This window comes from Haliaeetus albicilla, chromosome 19, assembly GCF_947461875.1.
Source record: "Haliaeetus albicilla chromosome 19, bHalAlb1.1, whole genome shotgun sequence".
Taxonomy (NCBI): domain Eukaryota; kingdom Metazoa; phylum Chordata; class Aves; order Accipitriformes; family Accipitridae; genus Haliaeetus; species Haliaeetus albicilla.
In genome coordinates this window covers 19,984,473-20,002,357 of record NC_091501.1, presented here as the reverse complement: position 1 = coordinate 20,002,357, position 17,885 = coordinate 19,984,473, and the positions used below count along the sequence as shown (strand labels likewise).

The window sequence follows — 17,885 nt, the reverse complement described above, 5'->3', positions numbered from 1 at the left end:
GAAAGGTGGCCATTGCTTGGTGGTGTTTTGTCAAGAGACACTTCAGAGAGAAAGCTAGGTCTTTTTTCTCTCCTCTGACTGATACTCGAGTATGTGAATTTATGCAAGTGTATGGTATATGCATGATCACATCGTTGCTTAAAAAAACAGTTCGGTATAGCCCATTGGTGATAGGTAATAATTCTTATTAATCTTAAAAGAAAATGTTGTTCTTTAAATTGTTCTTTCATACTGCACCATGTGCAAAATACATCTGAGTCAAAATGGGCCTGAAACAGGAACATTCCGATCAGGATTCAAAATGCCTCGACTCTGGCAGTATCCTAAACCAGAACAATCACGCTGCAATCAGCGAAGCTCTGCCTGTGTAAAGCTGAGAATAAGGTCAAGTCCTGAGCCTCTGAAAAACGAGTCTCCAGCTGAGTCTTTGTATTTCCCAAAGATTCTGTTACACCAAATTGAAGCTAAAGCTAGGAAATGGACAGTACTTGCAAAATACAAGGCAACAGGACCAGAGAATTAAAGCAAAATGTGAAAAAAACCCATAAATTTCAACAAGTATGTGCCCGAATCCTGTGCCACAAAAGATATGAAGTAGAGGTCATGGTTTGGAGTTTAACCATGGAGTTAGACGCTGATCCACTGGATCAAACCAGCACTTACATTGACAAAAATGGGTCAAAATTTGTGGTGTCCTTACCAGCTGAATGGTAAGTATGTCTCTAAGGAGGAGACAACATCTCTGTCGCCAGCTGTGGCATGATACTGTAGGGTATGTTTACATTGCAGTGGGATTAGTGCCATTGGCTTTTGTCTGGAGTGCGGTATCTGGAGTGCGCCTGCTAGCATGTTTTGCAAAAGAAAATCAATATTAAAAGAAGAACAGGAGAAGGGGGGGCTTCAGCATGCTAGTGCAAGCGGTGTGGTAGCGTGCGGGTAGGTACGGCAAGGGGCTGGAGAAGCATCGTAATTCTGTTTGCTTTAAATGCAGTCCATGGGAAGCAGAAATACCATTACCATTCAGCTAGGTGTGAGCCAGTCCAGCAACCGAACGGTGAATTTGCTGAAATGATGTTGGGAGCAGCAGGGGAAGGAGAGGGAGACAGAAGTTAGAGCTGGAGGCATTTTGGTGGCCATGGTGAGGCTGCGCGAGCAGCTCAGCCCCTCTCCCGTGACAGGGCTGCCCTCCCCGGTGGGCACGAAGGGGGGCCGCTCTCAGCGCCAGGGGAGCCAGCCCTGCGGGATTTAATATCGGTACCGCAGTGAGCTGGGAGGGAAGGGACAGAGAACTGCCAGGTGCCTCAGCGCAGAGGCAGCCATTGCATTACGCTGTGCTTCCCCCACCGAGACAGCTGGAACTAAACCAGAGCCTCCCATACTGCCATTAAAAGGTTCTTTTTTTAAGGACATGTGCACTTAATGTCAGAATATTGAAACCATACCCACGTGAATAAAGTTAGTAAGCCAGTGATTCATTGCTGTTTCAAATCTCTATCTAGCCACAGTAAATTTCTGCTCAGTAGTGACAGTCTGTGTCCACATTGCAGGCTATGATTTACAGTTCTGCGTTTTGTATCAACAACATCTGTTTAACAAAAGAAAAAAAAATAAGCCAAGAACATTTATTTTCTAATCTCTGTACCAGATGTTGTTTCGTTATGCACAAGATCCAGGGATTATATCAGAAATAATTTAATTATTTTAAATGAATAATCTGAAGTGTTTTTCCTAAAGAACGTCCCGTAACCACTAACAACATAAAAACATAGGAATGTGGAAAAATAAACTCATGTTTTGCACAGATCTATAATTATATCTATTTTAAGGGCACAAATATTAAGCACCAGATCCTAGTTTCAGATGGTAGTGTTGGGATTCTTGAAGATTTGCAGAGGAGAATATCAATTCTCAGGGTTATGATAGAGATAAGGTGGCAGAGAGCAATTGAAACGGCAGAAGAAATCAACAGTTGAGAAATGAACGTGTGCCGCGGGGAAGGGAAGACGCGAGAAGCAAACGTGGCTTCAAGGAGAGTGGTGCTGGGGTGGGATACAGCCCCCCGCCCTCCAAGCAGGCAGAAGTTGTGCCGTGCAACTCTGGGGAGTCCCCGGCCGGCTGCGGCCCTTGCACACCAGCAGGTCCCCCGGGTTCCCACCTGGAGGGTACTGGGAGGTGCAGCCTCCGTGCGCTGGTGACAAAGCTGCTTAGTTGGGTTTCTGCTTTCCACCTTCTGGGGCACGGTTGCTCGGGGCTGAAGCAGATCGCTTTCCTCGACGTGCTGGCTGCACTCTGGCTGGTGCAGCCCAGGTCGTGGTGGCCTTTTTCACTCTGAAGGGCACGCTGCTGACTCATGTACTTACCATTTGCATATGGGTTTGCCCACAAGAGTGGTGTGAGATCACGTTCAAACTTACGGTCTCGACTGTAAAAAATTATTTTCGTGACTGTCTCCATCTCTTGGAGATAAATGCCAAGTCCCCCAGGTGTATTCGATAAGCAGAAGTTTTGGGGTGTTTGTTCTTGGAAAAGCAGGGTCCTTTACAGGCTTCAGGCTGAGTATCGAAACTGGCTCATACAGCATCAGAGAAAAATCTTTGCAATTTGAAGTTTATTATAATTCCTTGCCATTATTTTTGCAGGGATATCACAAGCAGGAATGCTGATAGTGAGACATTTATAACTGACTGGCCTGGATATCGGTCTTGAAGAACTCACAATTATTCAGAATTACAGTGATAGATTCTGTTGCAGCCCTCAAAAACATTCAGCCAAGTTAAAATGAAAGTAAATGCATCAATGACGCTGCTAAAGCAGACGGTGGGTCTGTGTTATGGTTCCAACCTTCTTTCAAGGGAGAAACAGATTTCTATATTTTTCCGTGAGTTGGGGAAGCTGTAGCATGTATCAATCCAGTACAGACCCAGCCAAACCTATTAGTTTTCTTGTTGCATAAAGATTTATCTGTAATTGCCAAGGTTTATTTTTATTTTCCTTGAATTACTGTTGTGGATGTGTATAGATGCATAACAATTCCTAATTTCCCTCCCTATATTCTTGTACAGCACAGATTGCTTATCAAATAGTCTTAACATTAAAGTGTCAAACAGGATTTGCAGAAAGCTATTTGGGTTTGTAGTTTAGGATGAACGTTTATCAAATTGTGGATTAGCTGAATCATGCACTGAACAAAATTATTATTGTCTGTGATTAAATCACAAAGTGGTTATTGCCCTGTGTCATCTAAAGCACAAGATAGTTTAAATCTTTAAAATCCCTTTTTAAGGTGGCTATAGGAGCTACGTAACTACAGACTTTTAGGACCAGAGTCTGTCCCTAGGCAGAAAAATAATAGCTTTCAAAAGGTCGTTTGGACTGATCCCTGTCTGCTTATACGGGCAACAGATCTTGGAAGGGAATGGATGGACTTACTTACGTTTCAGACATAAAGAATAATTTCTCAGTAAATAGATCTCTCTGTACCCAGCGCTAAAATATTTGTTCAAGGTGCCAGCTCAAGAAAGGGGAGCGAACGGCCTGTTCGTTCTCGTGCCTGAAAGGACACGAGCCGCCTGCCGAAGAGCAGCGGTGCCGACGCTCTGTTTGCCTTCGCTCGAGGCTCGTGTCCCCGGCGCGGCTGCGGCGCAGAGGGTGAAGCTGCCTCCCTAAAGCTATGGGAGGCTTTTGCTGGGCTGCCGCGGTGCCCGCTGTTCGTTGCGTGCCAGCAAGCGCCTGTTGCGGGGTGAGATACCACGGACAGCCCAGCGCAGCACACCGAGCTGCCGGTAGCAAACCGTCATGGTGAGGTCCACACTCCTCTTCTGCACCCTTCGGTCACCCCCCTACCCGAGGAGCAAAGAGGGCTTTAAGCACACCCATTCTCTCAGCCTCGCTATTAGGAAACAAATACGCTCCTGGGGGCCGTTTCGGTTGCCTCGCCGAGGCACCAAGGAGCAAATGGTCTGTGTGAGACGGGGGAGCGGTGGGCTGGAGGGCGCGGAGACCCGTCTCGTGGGCTGGAGGGCGCGGAGACCCGTCTCCTGCGCTGATGCGCGCAGCTGGGGAGGTCACAACCCGGAGGAGTTGTGAGCAGTCATCGCTGCTTTTCGTTTTGAATAGATAGGAGGGAAGTCCTGAAACGGCTTGTTTTCATGTTGCAACAAGGGGTCACAGGACAGAAAGGGCTAAGAGTCGCTGTGTTAGAGTCTGCTGGAGAAATGAAAGTCTGGTACGGCTGACGGCGGCGTGGCACTCTGAGCCCACGGCAGTGGCACCGGCAGAAAGCGTACATTAGGCTGCCTTCGCCCCTCTACTTCATCCCCCTTGTCCTACTCTTTGACCTATTTTCTCTCATTGTTATCTAGTAATCTATTTTTTAAAGTCTCAGCCCAGTCTTTCCTGCTGGTTGCAGCTGATCCATCTCACTGCTAGCCTGTGAAACCAGCACCTCCTAAAGAAACGTCCCTCTGCCAATTACTCTGGAAGCATGGATTCAGCTCAGCGTGAGAGCTCGATTGAAGCCAGTGGGCTGTGCCAACAGGACAGGGATGGCTCGAGAGAGACTTTGTACAAAGTATAGAAACTCTAAACAAATCTCTTCAGTCTGTTCTCCATCCATGCTCAACTGGAGCTAGCAAAGTCAGAAAAATGGCAATGTTTTACTGAGGGGAGGACTTAGCCCAAAGCTCTGCCTTCCCCCTGGAAAGCCCACAGAAGGGAAGGAGAAAGTTGCACAGAAAAGTCCAAGAGGCAAACGCAGATTTTTGCTCTGAGCATGCCTCTCTGAGGAGAAGGGTTTGAGGTTTCTCAGAAAACGTGAGTAGCAAATCCTCTAAGCCCTGTGATTTCTCAGGCGTGTGCCCTCGCCGGCGGCACCTCGCAGCTACGTGTACCCAGAGTACCTGGCAGAGAGGTGTTCGCCCTGGGGGAGCTGTGATTCCCCCTGGAATCCCGCCAGCCGAGGCGGGAGGACGGAGGGAGCGAGCATGCTGGATCGCCACGCGAAATGTCTGCTCTGCTCGTGTGCAGTCTCTTTGGCCGGCAGCCTTTTGGCTAGCCCCACCTGCCTTTTTTTCTTTTTTTTTTTTCCCCTCAGCTGAACTGACGGAGAGGAGGCTGCGGCTCCTTTCTGTCCCTGCAGCCTTCCTGTCTGGCTGACTCTCTGCCCTGGACACAGATGTATGCTTAAACATGAATTCTGCGAGGCACACGTTATGCTTGCGGAGGGAGTGTGGAGCGGGAAGATGCTGTGATCCGTAGGTGGGCTGCTGCGGTTGGGCTGCTAATATCTGCTATCCTGTGCAAGAATGAAGTAACAGTAACAATATACTGCGTTCAACCCCTGTTGTTTAGAAAGAAGATTTTAGTACATTTTAACAATTAATTCTGTGTCCAGACAGCTACTTCGTTTTAAAGCATCCCATCCACATACTTCACCCTCTGTGAGCTCATTTATGCTCAAGCTATGTCACCTCACGCTAACCTGGTGGCTGTTGATGGAGTCCTGCGACAGCTGTTTGCAGAGGTTTGCCCTGGTCCCTGCCAACAGCCTACCTCCCTCGTCCAAACTGCTGCTCTGTTCCAGATGGGGTTCAAAATGTCTGAGTGAATGCTATCCTGGGCAAAATGGTTGGATTTCTGAGAGCGATAGCTAAGGCATGACAGGTAACACCTTGCAAAATCCCAGCCCCGCACCAGTCACATAAGACGAAGCAGGAGCGCACCTGCAGCGTAGAGGAGGCATGTTACAGCGTTAAAATGTGTTAGTTGGTCAAGGTGAACCCTGGACTGAGCCCATAAACATTTAAGTCCCAGAACAAATGTTTGGGGTTGTACAAACATGTTAACTACCTCCAGTTAATTGGCAAGCAATTACCTCGAAGTAAAAATAGCTTTCCCATAGCTGAGCAGTCACAGAGTGCCTGTCCCCCCATGCACACTTACAGATCACTAAAAATTTTGGCAGAGGAGCCTTGTCCAATTTGCCTTCTGGATCTCGGCAGGTTTGTGATCAAAAGTTTTTTGTCTCTAACAGCAATGGCTGTTTGTTTGTGGTATAGACTCAGCAAATAGGGCTGTGTGCCAGAGCTAATTTTCATGCTGCCCTTTAATAAAGTTCTGCAGTTCATAATGCAATGAAAAAATAAGGTAATATTGACCAGCAAAAGCATGCAGTTCAGCAAGGGAATATACCTACTGCATGCACTATTATGGAACTATCGGTGAAAGCTAGATAAGTATTTTTAACTTAAAGACAGGTTGGCAGGCTAGAATGTGTTTCCTACTGACTTGCTGAATTTTGAGTCTTTCTGATACTTTGCATGACAAAGATACACAGCTGTACTGGATTTCATTAGATGTATATGCAGTTGAGAACCAAGAAGCAAAGTCCTGCCTGCACCCAACACAGCACTTGGGACTACCAAGTGAGAGACCTGTGGTAAGCTGTTTGACCTGTTGCCTCTCTGTGACCAGGAAAAGCTGTAGAAGTCAGTAACATCTTTTTGTGAAGTCTCTGGTCCGTGCAAAGCCATCAGCTTCTCTTAGAACTTGGATCAAGTCCTTGCTTGATCCTCCACAACATTTTGGCAAAAAATGCCCAGATTCTCTTGGTCTGTAACTAAACCACAACTGGGTTTCTTTCTTGGGAGGGATTATCACAGCGCTGCTGGGAAGGCAAAGCCAGGCATACGCGAATGAGTGGAGTCCGTCGTTGAGCTCCCGTGACTCTGGGGCTCGTGGTGGCCGAGACGAGCTGCCCCGTGGTTCCGAGCAGTTCCAGCTGAGGAGCTACCACCAGCATCACAGCATCGTGTGGCAGCGGGCGAGGTGCTGTGTGCTCTGTCCCTGTCTTCACCCGCTCCTGGTCACCCCTTTTCCCAGGAAGTATAATGTCGTGCCGAGGAGGAGGGAAGCAGGTGACAGTGGGAGCCTCGGGAGAGGCAAGCCCACGGAGGCAGGCTGTCTGGCATCCACACGGATCTGTGCGGTGTTCCTCTGGACGCTGCAGTGTGGTGGAGGGTCAGTCTACAAAAATCTTTGTGAGGCAGTTGGCAGTCTCTGCCTTGCATCCTGGAGGAGGGAGGGAGTGGCAGATGGAAAACAAAACTAGCAAAGTGCATTTCACAATGCTGGCAGCAGTACTCGGCAAACACAAGAACCGCAATGATGGAGTCTCAGATTGCTCTCCCTGTGTAGCCTGGCTTTAGAAACTTTGGCGTTATGGTGAGCCTTGCCAAAAAAGGGCTCCCGGCCCCTCAGCTGGCTCTATGGCCACGCGGCCTTGGGTTTGGTACCTTCAGGTGCTTCAAGCAAGAGAAGCTGTAATGGGTGCAGATACCAGAGCTTTCCAGGAAACACTCAGATACAAGTGCAGCTCTGTTCGCTGTAGCTCCTTTGAATTCACTTTCTGTGCCTGTGGTGGCAGACAAATTTGCTGGCAAACATTTTGCAAAAAAAAGGCATTGATCCAGAAAGGCACTGTGCACAAACTAAGCTTAGTATAAATGAGTACACCTGTGCTTAATGCTAGGCACGTGATGAATGCTCTGCTAGATCCTAGCCAAAATAAATTTAAAATAAATATCAGAGCATACTCGTGGAAAATGAATGCTGCTCTTGTAAGCAGAAACGCATGCAGCAGAAATAGAAGTCTACCGCTCCGTGTGTCCGCTGGGGATATCCAGCAGTGAGGGTCACGTGCGCTCCTTTTGAGCTCACCAGCAGAGCTGGTGAAAACAGGTTTTGATTTGAATGAGTTATGACCCATTGAAAATGGCATCATGCATAACCACAGTAAATTGTCATAATGAGATCACGAGGCTCAAAAAAGTGGGCAGCGAGGAAAGAGGCCTCATTCCACCAGCGTACACGGCTGACTGAGCCCTGGGCTGCAAAGTGCAACAGAGGGGCACAGTCTTATTCCCTGAACATCTTGTCAGTTTAGCGACAGGACCAGAGGTTGCACAGCCGGACAAAAACTCATTAGAAGTTTTGAGTTAAAAAGAAGCAAACAAACCAAAATTCTTATGGCTTTGCATTTAGTCTTATCTGGGATAACAGAGGAGACTGAGCTAACACAAATAGTGGAAAAACATGAATACCGTTAAGTGCTTCCATACTTACCGAGGGTTAGCTTGCTTGTTTCTAAACCACGTTGCCGTAGGAGGGGAGGGTTTGGTGATCAGGGCAGAGCACTACGGAGTTGAGAGCAACTCTCTCTGGAAGCACGATGAAGCTGTATTCACTTGGCGCATCCCCGGGCTCACAGCTCTGCCAGGCTAGCCTGTGTGGACCCTGCTCACGTACGGCTGCCTGCCCTGCCCAGCTGTAAATACTGCAGAATCATCACTGGCTTTTCTATTTTCATGGTGAAGCAAAGTCCGAGACTACAGTAAGTTCAATGCACTTAAAACTTCACCAAATACCAAACCTGGACAACATAAGTAGCACAACTTTTGCCTGCCAGGAGTCTTGTAGGTGGACTTCTGAAAAGAACTCCTTTTCTTTCCTCCTTTTCTTTCCTCCTTTTCTTTCCTCCTTTTCTTTCCTCCTTTTCTTTCCTCCTTTTCTTTCCTCCTTTTCTTTCCTCCTTTTCTTTCCTCCTTTTCTTTCCTCCCTTTCTTTCCTCCTTTTCTTTTCAATATAGTGCTATTTGTGTGGGGCCATTCACAACACAGGAGACTGGAAGAAACACACTTCAACTCTTTCTGTTTCTCTTCTAAAGTTATCAAGTGCACGTGTCCATAAAGGCCCGTTGCAAAACACCAGGCATATGATCTAACCACATCCTCCCACTCCCCCCAAGGTGGAGGGCAGAGGTGCGTTGATGTAACGCATTGCCAGCTACAGGACCTGTTCCCTTTTTCTTGTGCCTTAAGGCAAACTGGGTTGCTTGCCACATGGTTGCCACTCCTCCTAGGCTTGCACCCTTCCATCTCCTCTGTCTGTTATGCTTTGCACACAAATATCTGTGCCCCTGAGCCATGGAGGCAATTCAGGCTCATGCTGATAGGCAGCACCTTCCTGACTCATCTATTTACAGTATTTTTATTGTGATTAAATTCATAGCCTGAGTCCATGAATAGAGAAACACCCAATTCGGTGCTATTCCATGTAGTGCTTGGTCCTTAGCAGGTTAGCCCTTGGCCATGGGGTTGTGCTTGCATTTACCTAAGGTATACGATCTGAATAGCATGCTGAAGCCTAAGCCATTCCCAGGACCCCAAATTGTCTGTTGTGGGCAGCTGAATCCAAGGTCCCTCTGCTCTTGCAGTAGGCACGCTCCAGGCCAGTCTGGAGAGGACTCTGGCTTGTCTTGTTTTCCTGGTGTTGGCTCGCTGACATTGCCGCAAGGACAGCTGAAATAGATGGAGGCCAGCCAAGCTGAAGAGACAGTGGGGAAATGTGTCCCTGCATACACTTAAGAGCAAGGCATGGGGAGTGCTCAGGCTTTCCTGGTGCTAGTGTACCAGAGAAGTCTCCCCAGAGCTGACCCAGCGGGCGTTTCTGCGTGCCAGAGCCGTGGACACATGTGCCAACACTGCCCACGCTGCAATACAGGTGCAGCTGTGGGGAACCAAGATTTTCCGGTTGGTGCCTCCTTTGTAGCTAAGGAGAACCAAGAGTAAAAATGCTTGTATAAAATACTTTCTGAATTTACTACTTCTTAAGCTCACTTGCTGTGTGTCATCCACTGAGTAGTCCTTCTGAGTTTTCATTCTCTAGTCTCAGCTTAGTAGCACTGCATAAACCCCTACTAACATTACTAATTTTTCTAATACCCATGTAGGAGAAGAATTTGGACTGGTTCCCTCGGATGAGAGCCATGTCCCTGGTTAGCAATGAAGGCGACAGTGAGCAAAACGAAATCAGGAACCTGCAAGAGAGGCTGGAGTCAACCATGAGCCTTGTAAAACAGCTTTCCAGTCAGCTTGCTGAGCTCAAGGAACAGGTAAGTGCCCTGCAGTGGGTAGCAGCCTGAGTGCGTGTGGGTGAATGCGCTAGCTTTCATCAGGTCACAGTCAGGACAGGGTTACAAAAGAGGCTTTTGTCTTAGAAAGGTTTTATCTTTCCCTCCAGTAAGCTTTCTGAGTAGATACACTGATAAGGGTTTGGAATGAAATTGTACTCCGTTAGCAACAGCAGAGAACAGGTAAGGAGAAAAGCTGAGGGGGAATTAGTTATGAAATCCTCCCAGTGAGTGTGTGAGGACAGAGGGAAAACTGCAGAAGCGATGACGGGCTTTGCATATGCAGGTACTGCATAACCTGGCAGTAAAAAAGACGTAGCATCAGAAATAGCTGCATACTGATGGGAATCAGTAGAAGAGATTTCTGAATCTGACACTGGTATTTTTTTCCCCCACTAAGAATATCAACAGTGCTGTTGTGAAAACAATTCCCTGAGCCTGTTGCTTTGTTTGTGTCACCCTTGTCTTTGTGCCCCTCCTGCAGCTCCCCCTTCTCCCGGGTATGGAGGAGCACAAGCTGCTGGCCTCCCTTAAAGCCCTGCTCCTGCCTAAACCACCTTACGTGTTTCTCTCACTTCAGGATCGGAAGGCCAGCTCCTCTTTTGCTAAAGATGCTGGTCCCTTCTGGCGTGCTCGTTACAGTTTCAGAAAAGCATCTGTGTGTTTTCTTTATGGGAAGCACTTCAGTGGCATCAACAGAGTTATCTAATTATCCCTCTTCAAATCCCTCCTTAAAAGTCTTTTTCCCTGTGAAAAACTCGACAAAGGTTTAGGCTGGATGTGCTGAGACTGTTGCTTATTGTGCTTACCCATACCGTCCTGGTGGGTTTTTTTCATCGCCCTCTGGCTGAATCTGTTCTCTCCTGGCTTAAATTTAAACTCTCTGCGGCTGGGACCATCTTTTAATTCTGTGACTGTACAGCACCAAGTGCAAATGCTGACCCTCTGCAGGGCTATGCAACACGATAGCAGCACAAATAATAAATACACTGTAAGACCTGCCGCTGGATAAGAAAAATGTACAAATGAGAATAAAATGTCCATACTTTGCAGGAAGCAGATCTTCCACTTCAAAGGCATCTTTTACTTGTAATTTTCAATGCTGAAGAAAAGAATTCCACTCCCTGTTGTTTTGCTTATATGTATCTTGCTCTGTGACTGCTAAATAATAGTAAAAAGAAAAAAAAATCTCAACTCGTCTCTCTCTGCCTTTCCACCTTAGATGACAGAACAAAGGAAGAATAAGCAGAGGCTGGGCTTTCTTGGATCAAACACACCCCATGTGAATCATCACATGCCACCACCCTGATACCACGGGGAGAAGCCGTGACTAGCCTTTCATCAGTATTCCTGCTTTATTATAGAATAAAAAACTGAGATTGAGAGGAGTGAACAGTGCCTATTGTTACAAAGTTAAAAACAACCAAGTGCCAAGATGTTAAGTGGTTTAGCTCTGGGAACAATTTGTAGCTGTTTTTCATGGTTGAAAGGGACCACAACCTAGAATGCAAGAGATACAAGGGAGCTCGTTTGTATTCGTTCACGGGGCCTGACTCAGCTGCATTTGCGCTCTGCAACTTGATGGCTTCGGCGGTAGCTGCTGTGCGCGACAGAGGTCGGGGCAGCGTTTGGCCGCATCCTTTGAGCTGCCTTCGGGCTTCTCCCTAAAGCACTGGGATAACCAAGATGAGCAGAAGAAGGAGAAATGTTTATTAACGCAAATACAACAGCCTGGTTCAGAATCAATAGAAGTCGTTTCTGGATTATTTGCCAAATGGCAACATTAGTCATATTTGCTTGGCATTTACTATTTTTTAATTACCGTAAATACGTCAATTGGATAAGCGATAATGTTGCTTCAAGTAACTTCTACTAGGAGGGAAAGGGGAGAAACCTCAAAAGACTGAAAAAAAATTAAAGAAAAAAAGAAGGAAAAAAATAGAAAGAGTTGCAAAGAGAAACATTAACGCTTTTGAATTTTAGCTGTCACCATGCAATTTCTTATTTATAACATGGAGCACAATGGATCTACAGCTGTGGGAATGTTATGCACATAACACTGACAACATAACTGGAAGTGATTTCTTTCTCCTGGCTTCAGATGTTCTCCATTAATGTGGCTGTGAGATTTCACATACTGAGGAGTTAAACTGTATTTTAAATTCAAGTTCCAATGGAGGATTCAGGAAAGAAAAAAATTATACCTGTAGTTTGAAACATGTATGGGATTTTATTTTTTTTTTAAAAGCTTAGAAATATCTTTCTGTATGGAGCTGTAATAGTGTCATTACCTTCCATAAACTCATCTTCAGCAAGAGTTGACTTGAGTAAATAAGCACCATATTTTGCCAGCTTTCTCCTGAGCTAAAGGTCATGGGCTTATGCCTTTGCCTGCCCTTCCTGCTTTCAGGGGCTTGCAGGACTGGCCTGGCTGGTGGGCGACGGGGGGCAATGCCGGAGGAGCTCCTTCCAGCTCTAGGCCCTACGAAAGGCAGCAGCCAAGTCAGCTGTGCAGGTTTCTGCTGTATCCTGTATTTCCTGGGATGGCTTTAAAAGAAACGTTACAGGGTTTCCACCGAGCCCAAGAGGGCTCTTCTCTCTTATCTGAGATTTCTGGGGCACAAATGGGAGTCGTGGGCCCAGTTCACTTTCATTTTCAGTGGGTTTTGGTTACCTAATTGTCCTTGGTACATTTGGAAATGCACCCTCATTACCTGGAGTTTCTTTTTAAACCAAAATATTTTTGCAATGATTTTCCCCCTGTAATATTTCTGTTTTGTTATAAAAGCCATTTTGATCAAAGTTGAAAATATTCTTGGCTCCGCTATTTCTAGTTTCTCTCTGAAGAAATGCCGTTGTCTTATTTAAGGCACAATTCAAACAGAGCTAGAGTAAAGGGAAGGAAGGGGCATCTCCCTCTCTTCATCCCGAATTCAAACCTGGTTTTGAAAGCCATCTCTGGTTTTGTGCCAGTGAGTTGGCTGAAATAAAAATAATATACATTAGGGTCTGATTCTTCTGTCATTAAAACATTTTCCATTGGCTTCAACTGTGTCCTTAAAAAATACTATGTGGAAAGCAGGGATTTGTTGTATTTTACAGAAACAAAATCTCTTTCTGTTGACTTTCCTTTAGTCCATGGAGCATCCCGGTTATGAGAGGCGATGGCCATTTCCAGCTTTAGGGTCTGTCTTTCCTGCAAGAAGTTCTCCCAAATCCAGCCAGCGCTCTGCCTCCATGCGGTAAGGTGAAGAGCACGTGGTGGTGATCAGAAATGGCACAAGGCCAAGGAAAGTGAGTGGTGGAAGACTAAATTTTCTGCAACTCCTCTGCTGGTGGGCTCGCAGCTTCCCAGGCAGAGGGAGTGCATGGAGGCGACGGGAGCTGGACTGAGCTGGTCGATGCTGTGGGTTTGCTTCCGAGGCTGCAGTAACCTTTTCCACTCCAAAGACCAGACAACAGTCTGGTCTTTGGAGAGCAGAGCAGATGCGGCTGTGGCATGGGGAGCTGATGGTAGGAAAGCTGCTAGGTCAAAGCAGAATACAGAAAAGCAGTTGTCTTCAATGAATGACTGAGATATTTTAGAAATAAAGCTTCGAGTGTGCCTTTCCTTCATGCTTACTATGTATGAGGTCTCGATGCTACTGCTCCAGCATCACTGTGGTGGTGAAAACCCCTTCCGTAAGCCTTGCCTGTCAGTGAGGATGGGGCTTCATGTACCAGTTAGTGTTCAGCACCAAGAGACTTGCAGTGAATTGATTCTGGGAGTTTGCATCAGCCACATGCCATGCAGTAACCAGCCGCTGGTGTAAGATAAAGCCAGATTTGCCTCTCTGACTAGACTTACTGTATATCATGAAGCCAAAGAAGTTGCATGCAAATGTAAAGTCAGTGGTAAGTTGGTAGAGAATGAGATCCTGCAGCTGTATTAACTCGAAGTAGTTTATGCAGTTTGTCAGATCTAGTCACAATTTCTGTTTCAACAGCAATTTCCTCTTCCTCACACATATACTTATTAGAGGCATAAAGCACAGTTTAACGATAAGATAAATTAAATGATCGCTATTTATTGGGGGGTGGGCAGCTGGCTAATACTGGAAGTGGGTGGCACTTTTCTTGTTTACACTCGCAAAAAGCAGCTGGACCGCTGCACATCAAGGGAGGTTTCTGCTGTTGGAGCTGGAAAAACTTGAGACTCGGTGTGTTTGTGCCCTGAGCTCAGGCCTGCAGTTGCATGCTGCTGGTGCTCTCTCTGTCCTGCACCCTGACCGATGTCCCCAAGGCTCAAAGGCTCAAGAGCCCAAATACTGCTCTTCAGAAGGGAGAGCTACAATGTCAAAAACAAAGAGCTAACAGATGCCAGTTAGACTTCGCCACGGTGCCTTTCTGCTGTTGATAGCTTCCAAGAGAAACCTCTGCAATCAGTAACAGTAGGTGATGCTACTTGCACAGATTGTAAATATATTTCACTGAGCGTTTTGACATTTTTGCTGATTCTGTCAAAACTTAAGCCCTGCCCTGTGAGCAATCTGTACACCCGCACGTGGTAACTTAAACAGGAGACTGCTTACATGAATAATAGTTGCAGGGCCAGAGCCCAAGCCTTAAAGATTGTGAAATATCCTCATCAATAAGTTTGTAACAAAAATCATTGTTTTATACATATATTTATATGTATATCTTTGTTTAATGCAGCTGGGATATCCTCTTCGTAGGCAAGCATCATTTACCTTACCTATTTATATGAAATAATTGCAAAGAAGTTAAAACATCTAAGAGCTTTCAATGCCTTAGAGGGATTTATAATTATAAGCTCCTTGACAGTTAAAAATCTACTTAAGTAAATATGTCCATTGCTGCTGAATGTAACTTTTAATAAAGTGTGTCATTTTATATATGTCTGTCTTACTTATTCTTGGTGCTAAGGTGCAGGGAAATGTGCGCTGCTGAATTGGAGACTGCTGGGGAACCCAGGTTGGTTGTCTCTGGGAGACCAGGCTGTGGGTGTGCATTCATTTCTTGTAAGTAACAAAGCAGAAGGCATCGGTACAGCCCTGAATGAGGCTGAATCCAGCAATGAAAGCAAGGATTTATTTTATTTCAGGCACAAACTGTTCCATTCAGGAGAATGGGTCAGATTGCCACCTTTCCTGAAGGTTGGGTGGCAGTTAGGTGTATAATTTGCTCGAGTGCTTTTTGTTTAGTCCGTAACTGGTAGGCCAGGGGCAGCCCTGGTTGAAGGTGAGTGGACGCAGGGATCATGATGGATGTGAGTGTCACCGGTGGAGAGGAACAGGCTCAAGCCAAACAGCCTCGGGTTTTTCTGCTGGTGCCTGAGGCACGTTAGGTCTCACTGCCTCCTTGGGTCTGACGTGAGGAGTCGGCGACTCGCTGCGAGGCTTTGACCATCCTGAGCATCGCGTATTTCAGCATCAGCGAGGTGACATCCCATCCTTGTGCCCCTCAGCGGAGCAGCAGGGCAGTCCCGCCAGGGCTGTCAGCTGGCCGTGCTGGTGAGCACAGGGCGCGTGTGATATGTACACTCGTGTGCGCGCCCACATAGGGCATCTGTGTCTCCACCAGGAATTGGCCTTTCGAGACAGAGCTGCTGCTGGTGCTTGGGAGCCTCTCACTGCCCATCATATGTTCCTGGTGCCAGCCCAAGACTTTAATTTTGGAAATCCAGCCCCCAAATGATACAAATGCAGAGGTTAAAGGCTTGAAGGCTTGATGTAACTTCTCTTACTAGGGTGCAGGCTTTTGTGTGTGGGAGTTTTTTGGTGCTTTTTTTTTTTTTCTTCATGTTTTCAGTGTAGCTCCTTCGAGTAGCACATTGAGAGAGAGAGACCAGGGGTTTTCCCCTCTCTTCTAGGTGAAAGGATTGAGGAAGACAAACAGCCCAAAACCACTGTCTCTCTCAACTGAGACAACTCAGGCTGAGGAAATCTGTGGTCCTGTGAAAAAAGGAAGCGCCTTACAAACCTGTGACAGGAGAACACATACAAGTGTTTTGGTTTTTTTTTCCAGCTGCGTTTATTACAGAAAGTCAATATTTATGAGGAAAAGAATGAGGCCTCTTCTTAGTGAGAAAAAGCCTGCTAATTAATTAATAAGAAAAATCCTATTAAACAGAGCATGTTGTTGCTTCTGTGCACTTCTTATACCAACCTGCTGAGGTTTTGAGTAGAATTAACTTTATTTTCTATTCTCTTGTATGACTTTAAGGTTAAATAGAAAGGAGCTTGTTTGCTACTAGGTTTCTTAGATTGTTCTGCAAAAAGGATGTCCTAAGAGAAAATGAGGTTTCATATAGTAAACTTTCAACCTAAGATTACAGTCACATTTAAAAACAAAAAGCCCCCAAACCACAATTAAGCTCCTAAGGCCAAGTGGAAGCAGTTTTGCACACAGAACTGAGAACCTAATGCCGAGGCTTCTCTCTTTTAAAATGTTTTCCCCAAAGGTACATTTTAGTTCAAAAGGCCTTTCAGGGAGCAAACATCCCCCTCGGCATCAGCCGCGCAGACGTCAGCGGGCTCATGCCGGTGTGGCCTACAAGTGAATTTAGCTCCTCTCTTTCCACCGTCACTGCCGCTGTGACAAAAGCATCGGCAGGCGAGGATGTTTTCTTTGGAAAGAGCATGCTTGTTTTCTGGGAAGGGCTGCCAAGCTTATTTTTAAGTGGAGAAAACTGAGATTTAGGGCTGCTAACCTCTCTGCTGTCCCGGGATGCCCACAGGAGCGACTGGCAGCATGACTCCCGTTTGCAGGTCGCTGTACTGGATGTGCCGTATTTGCACAAAATCATCCCAAACGACTCAAAAGAAACTCAAGCTCTAGGGATTTTAAATGTGGAGTAGTGTATTGGTATCATTGGTTCACACTTGCCCACTCTATTTATATGCTGTACTTTTTTAGTCCGAAGCAGGAAGCTGCAAGGCACAAGACAAATAGCCTTTATAACTTTGCTATTTCAACGTGTTTCTCTTGCTGCAAACAGCCAACAGTTACCCCTTTTTTTTTTTGTACAGTAGGTTTCTTACTCCGTGACACCCATCTCTCTCCATGTTTCCACCTTCGTCCACTACTGCTCAGGTAAGGTGAGACCTGGGAATGTCCAGAACGACAGGCTGTTGCCTGAGAAGCCAAACCAATAAGCTAAATCTGTAGGAGCATGGTCAAACTGGCAGTGTCTTCTCCTTCTGACTTTAATAACTCTGTTTAAATGTCATAGATCATTTTGTCAACTAGCACTTTCAATATCTGACGGTACAAGCAGGAGTTTTTTAACAGCTCTTCTTGTGGTAAATTATTGCACAATCTTCGACCCCTTGGCTGGAGTTTGAAGCCATCTATAGCCTGTTAAACAAACTGCAGAAATGGCAAAGTTGATATGAAGAGATGAACGGCTTCTGTTCCAAATTTTAACCTAATCCGCTGGAAGAAAACCGTACTCCAGTGGTGGGAGCCAGCGAGATCTCAGCCTGGCCCAGGCAACGGCCCCGGCCCTGGGGTGTGTTGCGGTGGACGACGGCACCGTTGCAGCCATGCTATTGCCTTGGGAAGCGGGGAGCAGGGCTGCTGCTGCGGCCGGCGGCGCGGAGCAGCCACGTGGCCTTTGCCGGAGCAACGCTCACCCCCATGCACGAGGCTGTGGGGTCAACCCAGGCGTTGCTTTACATGGGCCCTCTCACCCCCCCCCCATTCAAAACCCTGCAATTTCATCCAGATGGCAAGAGTGGTGTGGGGATCCAGTTACAGCCCAAAGGCTCCAAATCCCTTTATGAAATATTCCCTTCTGGCCCCCAAAGTCTGCAACGTGCTCTATAGGCTTTGTTCCCAATAACACCAAGTTGCCACATAAAGTGTGGACTCTGGCACATTGTCATCGTTTTGTGTAATGGCCTTCAACTGTGAT

General features: G+C 46.5%; 1 protein-coding gene across 3 annotated transcripts in view; it reads left to right on the top strand.

The window, feature by feature from the left end:
* Positions 1-14,860, top strand: part of ITPR2 (inositol 1,4,5-trisphosphate receptor type 2) — a 269,683-nt gene extending 254,823 nt beyond the window's left edge. For all 3 annotated transcript variants that reach the window (XM_069806681.1, XM_069806680.1, XM_069806682.1), the window contains 2 exons: positions 9,788-9,949; positions 11,190-14,860. In XM_069806681.1, coding sequence (XP_069662782.1) covers positions 9,788-9,949; positions 11,190-11,276 — 249 coding nt within the window. In that variant the 3' untranslated portion in view covers positions 11,277-14,860. The remainder of the gene's footprint in view (positions 1-9,787; positions 9,950-11,189) is intronic.
* Positions 14,861-17,885: the final 3,025 nt, after the last annotated feature.